Source organism: Cygnus atratus, chromosome 1, assembly GCF_013377495.2.
Source record: "Cygnus atratus isolate AKBS03 ecotype Queensland, Australia chromosome 1, CAtr_DNAZoo_HiC_assembly, whole genome shotgun sequence".
NCBI lineage: Eukaryota > Metazoa > Chordata > Aves > Anseriformes > Anatidae > Cygnus > Cygnus atratus.
The window spans coordinates 59833440-59844525 of NC_066362.1; the positions used below are offsets into that span (position 1 = coordinate 59833440).

The 11086-nt window shown below is 37.3% G+C and overlaps 1 protein-coding gene across 1 annotated transcript; it reads right to left on the minus strand.

Annotated features, from left to right (window-relative positions):
* Positions 1 to 2056: 2056 nt before the first annotated feature.
* On the minus strand, positions 2057 to 9011 carry SPIC (Spi-C transcription factor). The gene is made up of 5 exons (XM_035561436.2): positions 8973 to 9011; positions 8773 to 8866; positions 6952 to 7064; positions 5900 to 6008; positions 2057 to 2484 (listed from the first exon to the last, which is right to left on the minus strand). The coding sequence occupies exons 1-5, from the start codon at positions 9009 to 9011 to the stop codon at positions 2057 to 2059; spliced, it is 783 nt and encodes a 260-aa protein (XP_035417329.2).
* Positions 9012 to 11086: the final 2075 nt, after the last annotated feature.

Consider the following 11086-nt stretch of genomic DNA (forward strand, 5'->3'; position numbering starts at 1 on the left):
TAACTCCAAGTTCCCTTTCTTTCTGTCCACTGATACCATGATTCCCTCATTTCTTCTCTGCCTGAACTTCCTGCCAGTTCTTCTTACCCCTGCACTCTTTTCCAGTTCTGTACTGCTCTCCCAGCTACAGCTGTAACTTCTCATCTGGTTACCAGTTTTATAGCAAGCAAATGTTAATGTTTATATACAGGTTAAAAAGGTAACACAGAATCTGAACAGGTATTTATTTCCTTAACAAGTAGATGAGGCTGAGGAAAGTGAAACTAAACATACTGATAAAGTAAACATTTTACACAAAGCAAACTCTTATCCTGGTGTGTGTTACCAGCCTTAAGCATAAAGTCAGTGTGCAATGAGTGACAGATGTGGAGTAACCAAAATGTGCAGTTTCTTGTCAAATTTATGTACATTATGATTATTTGAAAAGTCATAGTTGGGTACATGCTCACACAGTGAAGACATCCCAACCTAAATTTCTCAGTCCTTTGAAAGAGTAAAAATCCTAGCACATTCAGTGCTACAGCATGTTCAAGGCTTAATTCTATAAAACCAGAGACATCTTTTATCTATTTTGTAGAAAATTTACATGTTATGAAATACTATACTTGAAGTATTACCAACACAGTTATGACCTTATTTTGGTAGATGTTCACTGACATAAAATCTAGGCCTGTTTTTAGTGCTGTTTAACAAACCTCAGATTTCTGAGAGTACACATCTTTCATCTTAACAAAGCATTGGATTCAAGCTTACAAAACTTGAATTTTGCTTGAGTGGAGTGTGTTGCATTGTGTCTATTACATAAAATAATTTTCCTATAGAAGTAAGCAGGATTTAGAACAGGGGGTAACAATCAAAATCAGTGAATTTCACGAAACGTATCAGGACACCATTTGTATCTCTCTACAGCAATCAGCTTTGCCTTTATTTCTACCTGGACCTGAAGTCACTTGAAGCAAAATGCAGAACATGGAACTGAATGCAGTCAAATGGAAGCATTTTGGCACAACACCCAATTCATATGATGATACAAGCTGATCAAGGAACAGAAGTATCAGAAAATGTAGACTTACAGGTATCATCTTGGCATAAGGGGATAGCACTCTCTTTTTACCTAAATTTACTCCTTCTTCCTATGAAGAGAGTGTAAAATCAGAGCCTCTCAGCAACATTACCATCTAGAAAAAGAGCTGGGGAAGTGAAACTGATCTTCTATATATAAAGTTATAACTCCAAAAGAGGTTATAAATAACAAAGCTGTCTTTGTCAGCTGAGTACAGAACTGATGGATGAAAGTGCAGCTTCATGTATTAGTGAGGGCAGAACTGTAAATAACTTCATAAAAAGCATAATCCTTTACTAACCCTGTCATGGTATGGTGAGTTTCCCAAAGAATCCACTGCCAACAGTGAAATGTACACCTGGCTATCCTAATACCATATGTTAGGATCTATGCTAAAATATGTTAATATAAGCGATTAAGGATTAACAACTTGGCCAACAGGTGCACCTTCATGTGGACTCTATAGTTCAGCCAGGCATTTACTCAGAAATCTGCTCTTAATAAAGAGCACTGATGAAAAAGCAGACAGTAACTCCATGCAGTTGGCAAATCTCTCCCCTTTATAATTCACGTGCATCCAACTGATAGGGAGCATGTGCTCTGTGGTACAACCGCACCTAATTTCTGATTGGAAATGATGAGGATATACACAGAGCTTCCAATGAAGGCAGCGAGTGTTATCAGAATGGGATCTTTGATCCAGACAGCAGACAAAAGTCTTGATCCCCATTCTGGATATACGAGCTTGAATCTGAAGCATTCCTTTCATTAACGTCAGGACAGAAGCTACTCTACAGCTGCTGTTTTTCTTCAATATTCAATGGCTCTTTATCAGTACCTTCAAAAGGAACAAAACTAGGTAAAGGTAATTTTTAAAACCCTCCTCTTCGTTTGTTTGTATGATATCATATAGGAAAAGCTATGTGCAGAGAAGAGTTCCTGTGCTGGAAAGTATTGCAAGCTAACAAAGACCTGGTTATATGAGAGAGATGTCTAGCTGTTAGCATGCTGTAATGCATAACCATTGTTATACATGTAACTGTTGTAGTTAATCCAGTCGTCTGCACACTGATATTCTTGATTAGGCTGAATGTATGGATGATAAACAGTTTCTTTTCCCAAGAAATAGGCTGGAGCAAGTCTCTGTAAAACAACAGCACTGAACTGGTATGTCAGCTTCCTTCGAATTTTGATTATTTCACCTGTTCTTCCATAATTCCTCAGTGCTCTGGCCATTTTCTGATATGTCATGATCTTGCGGTTTCCCTTCCTTTCTCCCCACAACTCTGCAAGTTTCTCCTTGTTTTTGGAGACAAACTGGAAGACACCATTGGGCTTATCCACCCATTGAATGCAGTTTGCCATAGCTGGATCATACAGAGACTCGTGGAGGTACTCAAACAGACGGAGTTTTTTTCTACCTATTAAGAAATAAAATACAAAAGGTCAGAATAGAACTCATGCTGGTTTTAAAAGATGAGCAGTTGTCTTTTTTCCTGGAAAGGATCTTAAGGGAAAAAAGCATATGTAAACCTAATATCCTGTTTGAAATTAAAAGATCGATATAAACTATTCAACAGAAGACTACCAGTAGCAAATGGGATGATAGTTCTGAAACAATGTACAGATCTGTGGTGACAGGAAGGGATTTGGTCATTAGAGTTTTAAGAGCAGGTTATTAGTGGATCATGACAAATATGTGTTGACTTTGCTGTGTGTTAGGACTGAGGAGCCACTTTTAGCAATCTTAAGACACATGCTGTGCAGGGAATCACGTCCTCAGGCAGCGCTGGAAAGAGACCCTGGAGAGCCAATCTGAATGCTTTTTAATAAATGCTTACCCCACTTAATCAAAACTCAAAGACTTTGAGATGAATTGATTTTGTCGGATTCATTTCAGGACTGTTTTGGGGATGCAAGGTAGTCTCTGATATAAGAAAGAGGGAGTGAATGCTCAGGAAGAGCAAGCTAGTTTTGAATTGTAAACCTCACCTAGTCACTAAGGAGCTAGACCTTCTCATACACTGTATTTTTCTAAACACATGCAGAAATGTCAAATTGCATCCAATGCAGAATAAAGGAAGCTCAGTGAGCAATATTTGTCAGTCAAGTAAGTTCTTCTCCCCACAGGTTCAGCTCTCACACTCAAGTTTACTAGTGAGATTTATTAGTTTCACTTAGGTCTTGTGGGTCCCTCTCTCTGAAGTGCTCCCAGTTCCCTTCACAGAGCAAAGGGTGACCAAGAAGCTGCCATAAGGAGGAAGAGCTGAAGATTATGAGACAAAGAGGAACATTTTGCAGGAAGAAGAGTCTATGCAGAAGAACGGCTTCCACTTTAACCAAAGTGGATACAAGCAGCTGCACCTAAAGTTCATAAAGTCTTGTCTTGCATGGCTATTTTAAAACAGGGGCTGGGGAAAAGCGGCAGTAGCTAAGGAACACTGAGGTCAGGCCAAAACATCTGTTAGGGATGACAGTAACTCTGCATCTGGTGATAAGGAAATAGGAGAGAAGTGACAGCCAGACTAGGAAGAAGAAGATCCTGAAATCAGAGGTACTTTCCAAAAAAATAATAAAGTTTCACGATCTAAATAAAAATTGGCCTGTGGCTAGAAGCACATATTCTACTAGAAATACCTATAATACTTTCAAAATGAAAAGCTTAAAAGAAACATGAAGGAGACTGCCTGGTCACAGTAAGCAATTCTGAATAATAGAAGGTGACATTCTTAAGTCCCCTCCAACCAGAATCATCCCATAATCCTACGAACCAATGCTAGAATGAATAAGACCTGGGGGACATTTGGATGTCTCTCCTGTTCATCGGAGCCTCATGCTACTGCAGACTGAGTTTCTGCAGGAAAACAATAGTGTAGCCACTTCTCTACCAGCATCTCAGAGGTCATGCTGTCCAGCCTCAGTTCTGCTGTCTAGACTTCTCCAGCTGATGCATTGGTTTGAGAGGGCATATGGGCTTATATGTGCTAATGAAGCTATGTTTCTAGATTCCAGCTATTATTTCCAAAGCCCTACAGCATGCGGACACACCTGTTTGAGGTGTGGTTAGTGCATGGATCTTTGCACTGCATAGCATTGCATAAGCCAGCAGTGTTCATTACCTGCCTTTAAACCACTGCACAACATCAGTCCAAGCCAGCTGCCTGGTTTCTGCAGGTTGCTTATGTAGTCACTGGAGAGAGGAAGCTCCTCCAGAAGGTGTTTCAGAGCACCTGCATTAGGTTACTGCACTAAATTGGCCTGAAGCAGCCTAATTCTCTCTGTGTATGTCTCTTGAAATACATCTCTTGATGGTCTCCACTTACTGAGCTTTTGTTCTTATCAAGGACTGGCCTTGAAATGCATGAGTTGGACTCCTTTCAGAAGAAAGCAAACTCAGAGATGCTTTCCAGAAGCATATTTAGTTCACTGCAGATTTCAGAACTTGTGGCCATCCTAGAGATAGCCCTAACCCCCATGAAACACTTTAAACACAGACTTTGCATCCTCAGTGCTAATTGTTTCATTTACAGATCTGTTCCTAAAGGGTAACACTACATGCTAGTGTACAGATAACCTCTCATGCACAAATAAGAGGACAAGAGGACTAAATTTATCTAGGTATAGGGGAAATAGTTCCCCAAATCATAGTTTCTGGCAGGATATTATCATGGAGACAAAAAGAAAAAAAAAGAAAAAAAAAGGAAGAATAAAGAAAAAAAAGAAAAAAAAAAACATAAGAATAGGCAGCCATTATGAAATGCTGTGCAGTATAGCCTTCTGGAAAAGAAGACTGATAATAATATAAAAGGAAGATGAATTAGGAAATTAAGTTTAACAGAGCAGTAACAACTGAAGGTGGCTTCAGCTAACATCATGTAAAATTGGGTAAGACTTAGAAAAGTAACATTTTTTGATTGGCATATTTGCATTTGTAGTAGTGAACTTCAAGAGTTAGAAGTACAGAACTTAAAAGGAGAGGTTAGTCTTCCCATTGTCCCAAGGAACTTGTAGTAGTCATAGTATCTGAGCTATTAAGCAACAGAAACCACAGTGTTCAGCATCAATGGTAAGGGATGATACAAAAACTGACACCGTGTGGTTAACATTGAGAGAAGGGGATTTCAAAAAGCAATAAAATCAGGAAGCTACTCAAAAAGACCTCACAGTCAGAAGTAGGTACAACACTCGGAGTGGAAGCTGTGCATCTCTCATCTAGCAGAGTCATACAAAGGATGCCGAGTCCCAAATGAAAGCCAAAGAATGAATGCAACAACTGATGTACAGTGATGGCCAATGGCACCTGACCTACTCTTGGCAGAACAGATATCCACTCAAGTAAAGTCAACCAAAAGGAGCATAAAAACAGCTGTCAAAGTGTTCACTGGAAATGACAAAAGCTAAGAAGTAATTTGAACAGTAAACAGAGAAAGGCATAAAATCTAGTACAAACATATTAACATATATGGAAAAACTTCAAGAAAACCACTGCTTTGACCAAAAGAAATAAAATGAGTTATTAAAGTGGATAAAGATGTTATTGTAATTCTTCGCATCAGACTTCAACCCAGATGATTTGGAGTGAACCCATCTCTGGTTTGTTTCTCTATATAATAAACAAGAGGAGAGAATGAGAAGTTAGCAGATTTATCTTACTGTTAGTAGATAGGAACTGAACACTAGCAGTTGTATTCTAGTTACTGTTAAAAACTGACTTATTTTTTCCAGTTAAAAGTAAAAAAAAAAAAAAAAAAAAAAAGGATACAGAGAAAGCACAATTCACCAAAGGAGTTTTAAATTAACGCAATGCACTTGTCAAGATATATTCTTTCTACACACCTTTCCCTGCTTTTGGCTGGCCACCAGCAGCATGCATCACTTGGCTTTCTGGAGTATTCTGCAGCATACGGTAGACAGTCTCATCTGCATAAAGATCCCCTGAACTGTTCTTCAAGAATTAAGACAATGAAGAGTTAGCAATAGTGTACAATCTCTGAGGAAAAAGAAGCTTGTAATAATTATTTGCCTGAAGCCTGAAGAAATGCAATCTTTTATCACCTGACCCACAGAAGACTTTTCGCACCCACAAAGGCCTGCAGTGCACATTATCAGTAAAGAGCACCACCAGCATGTCCAATGGGAATGATGGCCCATAAGGGGAGAAGTTAAGAGGGATAACAGAGTAATTACCTCACTCCACAGGCTTCAACCTTTCTGCTGGAGGAGCTGTGAACTCCTTTTCCAGAGTTAATAAAAGACAAGGGCCACTTGGGTTGTGCCTCTCGACAGGCTTTGTAGTTCTTGTGTTAACGTTCTCGCTAATCTGCTTGTTGAAAACGGGCTTTTGTGGAATTTGTTTAACTGAAATTCTCTCCCCTGCACTACCCGTTTTCCATCACTCCTGCAGGCCACATTTCCAGTGCTTTTAAGAATGAAGATGGGCTTTGCAGGCTGAAGCTGAGCTCGATGTGCAAACCATGCTGGTCTTTCCAGTCAATTTAAAGCAGATCACTGGAGGAGAAATCAAAAGCATGGTTCTTACTCACAGGGGCAGAAGCTGTGTAGGGGCTGGAATTTATTGTTCTCTGCCTCTTCTGTGTAATATTCTTCTTCTCTGGGTAACAGAGAGAAGACCTTTTCCCTGCTGTACTAGTAGTTTTTTTTGTTAGTTGTCATTTTACGTGATGAACCACAGAATAGCACCAAACAGCTAAGATGATTCCTAAAAAGAGCCTATTAAATATGTTTTGCAAATATTTCCCAGTGCAGTTTTATCTGAATTATGCCTGGCCAGACTAAATTTGTGTTAGAGTTAGCATAATGATTTCTACTAGAAATCATAGATGCTCATCTAATTTTCCATTTATGTCTGTAGTAATCAGTTCACTTACTATCATATTTCTCCAACTATATCCTGGGTCTTCTGTAGATGGTGCTGCAGAGTAGCTGGGACTTGCTCGGAGGTGAGAGTGATGGTTGATCAGAGTCAGGCAATTTTTATAACCTGAGAATTACGAGGAAGGAGCAAAAACTTTGTGAGTAAAAGGGAGAGAAGAAGGCGAGAACAAAAACAAGAACAGCAGCAGCAAACAACCTAACATGCTACTGGGCCTGTCAAAATGCATTTATCCTGTTGCTGCTGTCTAAATAATAAACTCTCCAGATCCAGGATGTTTATCCAATATATAACCAGGAGGTTATCCAATATAATTTGCACAGAGGTATGTATAGTGGTACTGGTAACCATGCCCTAGGCTGTTTTTTCTTACCTTCATTATGTAAAGAAATGTTTGTTAAGATAAAATTTCAGTTATTTCATAGTATCGTGAAGTAGTTTGGTAAATAGAAAAAGGGAGAGCCAAACAGATCACCAAGCTTAGGGAATGGGAGAATTATTGAAGATTATAATACATGTATTAGAAAGAAAAAGGGAATGTCATGCAATTCTTCAGCAGGTCATTAGTACAATGCAAGTAAGAGTCTAGAATTGTGAATGAAGTGAAGGAGAGGAGCTGGTAAACATGAGTCTGGGCAATACTGTCTCAGCTGTCCAAAAACATGATTGCTTCAAATCAGCTACAGGGAAAAAAAATCTCAGAGTACCTGCAGTGCCTGAAAGAACAACACAGAAGGAGCCCAAGACCTCAGGATGTTTAAAAGAAGCAGAAAAGGATATTGGACCACGGCACTTGGAAGACATTATGCACTGTGGGTGGTCAGAAGAAGATTTTGGAGGGCACATCTGTTGCAAGTGGAAATATGTGTGAGCAATGGGACATAACTACACACTGAGTTGCAAGTGTTTAAACATCTCTTTGTTGGCCCTGACAACAGATACAAGCCAGAACATTGCAAGAAGTTATATATAGAGGATCCTTCAGTGTGTAAATTACCACTGCAGTGGGGCCAAAAACTTGTTTACAACAGCTGAGGGTGTGGCCTGATTGCTCATATTTGCATTTCAGTATATCATAGATAAATATGTAAATAAACTTCCTTGTATGAAACACATTCACACAGAAGACAGTAGGCATATTCTTCTGGACTTAGAGCGTTCATGATGTAGCCTTTTACTTTGCTTTCCTCCCAATTCTATTCACGATGTGAAAACACCAAACACAGATAGACTTTACGTTTTACAGCATTTTAATTGCCAGTCTTGCCTGAACTGGAACCTTATACAGCTTTCATATACTTTAAGTTTTGTAAAGTAAAAATCTTAGTCTAGAAGTCAATAAAATAATTTTTCTTCTAATTACCCAGACTCAAACTAACATTTCTGCCTAAAAATGTTTAAGTTGTATTTTAATGTAAAAAAAAAAAAAAAAAAAAAAAAGTAATTGAGGAAGTAATTGTGGAAGTGAATTTTGTATGTTGAATTCTTTGTCTTTTTTATTAATACTATTCTGGAATTTGTTGCTATATGAGTTTATTTACAGCAATTTACAGCGTAACAGAAGGGCATTTTTTCAATTAAAACTTTAAAACTGGAAAATGGCTGTGGCACTGTGGCCTTATATCTTTTGGTTGTAGGAAACCTGAACTCAGTACACCTGGGGAAGGGAAAGGGAAAGGGGGAGCTGTCCAACAACTTCCCTGTACTGTGGCATTAATCCACCTCTGGCAAATTCCTCTCCCACCTACGTGTTTTAAGACATACTCTCCTGTAAAAATATAAAGCCGTAGTGAAAGGGAATAATGGCCCCTTTTACCTTGTGAATACTGCATTTCTTTGTCAGATTGCTGCTGCAGTACTTCTAGTGCATCTTCAAAAGCCTGGCCCAGTATGTCTTGATCAGGAAAATTCTGCAAGAACATTTTTTCTGTCAAGAGTCAGAAAAGACCAGGCTTGTTCCTTCAACATTGACAGTTGGAAAATATAGTGATTATACGGAATACATATGTATCATGCCATCCTCCTGGAATATGTATTTTGCAGAAAATTAAGCATTACCAGAATCATTGCTGTTATAAGAAAGTTCTCACTCCTTTGTGTAGTCTCTTTGAGGTCAGTGGGAGAGCTCTCATGGGTAACATTACTCACTCGTGCAAAGATTTCAAAGTTCATTTCCTTCATTTGCAGCAGAAGTTCACATAAAGGGTGTTACTGTTATTGGACTGCTTTGTAGTATTTAGTACAGAGGTGTGTGTTACTTGTTTAATGGGATGAATGAAGCCAACACTATCATTCAGTAACATTGACATGAAAAAAAAATAGGAGTTGCTTACGTAGACATAATGCTATACTATGCCATTGTAGGAATCAATGTGGATTTCCAGAAAACTTTATTGTCATTCTAGAAGTTCATAATTTCAGTAAAAGCTAAAAAAATCCCCCCAAAATCTGAGTTTGCCTAAAAGTTTTCTATAGGGTATGTGAAGCTCTCAGTAATGAAAGAATAGAGGCTCTGTAGACTTACCATTATTTAGATATCAAAGCTTCAATCCTGTTTAAAATAAACATTATTATTGTTATATATCTCAAAATAAATAATAATTACCTCAGCATAAATAAAATTAGCTAAATGAAATACCTCCATATTATTTCCATTGATGAAATTAAAGATAATAATACAGATAAAAGTAATCTACGTAGGAAGTGGCATTTTAAGGCAATTAAATTCTTGTAGCATTGTGTTTTTTATAATTCATACTATTTTTCATTAGTAATGTTTCCAACCTTTAACCTTGTAACTTTTAAATTATTATCCACACCATTGTATAAACATTTATAGATATTATGAAGTGAAAATGAGTTATTGCTGACATTCTGTTCTAGTTAGCTCAACTACTCCTTTCTTCCAAAAAATACTGACCAGAATTAAAATCAAGTGTTTAAATCCCTTTGTTTTTCAGACCTAGTAGAAACAAGCTTGCATTTTCCATAGCGCAGTTTAGCATCTGAATATATTTGAAAATACACCCTCAGAGTAATTTTGAGTTCCAGGAGCAAATGTTGTTCTTTAATAAACAGTGACAATAGACAAATTTTCAGCAAGCTTAGCATGGAGTATACTTTTATATACAATATTACTCAGAAACAATTCCTTAGTAACTCTTCTTGGCATTGTCTATAATAATTTATTTATTTATTTATTTATTTTACCTTGCATCTTTGTTCCTGTTCTCACTTACATTTTTATTTCAAAGTTGTAATAATAATAATAAATCAGTATTTTATTATTTGAAGATTTGATTATAGTCTATTGAAAAATACTGGGCATTTTGGTAGTAATTTTAGCAGACAAAATTTGTCTATGTGTGATGTTTTAAATGCAAAGAAGAGACAAGATGGTTGAATATAAATGAGAAATATTTTCAGCCAAGACTCACCATAAATATTCTAACTGGCTAATTATGCCTCACATAGCATACAAATATCTTAAAGTACATTATAAAGTACTATCAACATTTATTAAAGTTTTTTTAAATCTTGATGACCAGGAATACCTGGTTGAAGGATATCAGCATGTGAAGTGAAATCTTGGTGATTCAGTCAATTGATCTTGCTGAAGTTGATGGGATTTCTCTCTTTGATTTCAGTGCAGCAAGTATTTCAACAAACTAATTTAATTATAAAACCGGAACAAACCAAATTAATACTTTACCTGCAATGCTGGCCCCAGATTCTTGGAATATAGAGCTGTATAAATTAAAGATATGAATCTCCTTAAATATCCTAGTGTAGAGTTACTGTTTTCTCTAAAATGCATTTGTCTAACTCAAACTCCAAAATGACAAACGGTAACCTTGACAGAACATCAGCAGCTACTGATGATGCCTTTCAAAGCCTGTAAAGACATCAGTATCAGCAAGACACAGTTGAATGTTCATACCATTTACACTGTTGAATTCATAGGGTAAAAAAAATATGTTACACCTTAAGTAAGTTTAATAAAAACACTTACCTAGAATTTCAGCTTCACACACAATAGAAGAAACTGTCTGGTTTCATAAATAAATGAAGGTCTGGGTTCCCACAGCAATGGGCTGGCAAAGGGGCTGCATTAAATAGCTGATTTTAAG

Coding starts and splice junctions, on each gene's coding strand:
- SPIC (XM_035561436.2), bottom strand. CDS start 9,011: ATGCTTAATTTTCTGCAAAATACATATTCCAGGAGGATG. Junction 7,065..8,772: donor AGAAATGCAGTATTCACAAG/GTAAAAGGGGCC, acceptor CGTAATTCTCAG/GTTATAAAAATTGCCTGACT. Junction 6,009..6,951: donor ATAGTTGGAGAAATATGATA/GTAAGTGAACTG, acceptor TAATTCTTGAAG/AACAGTTCAGGGGATCTTTA.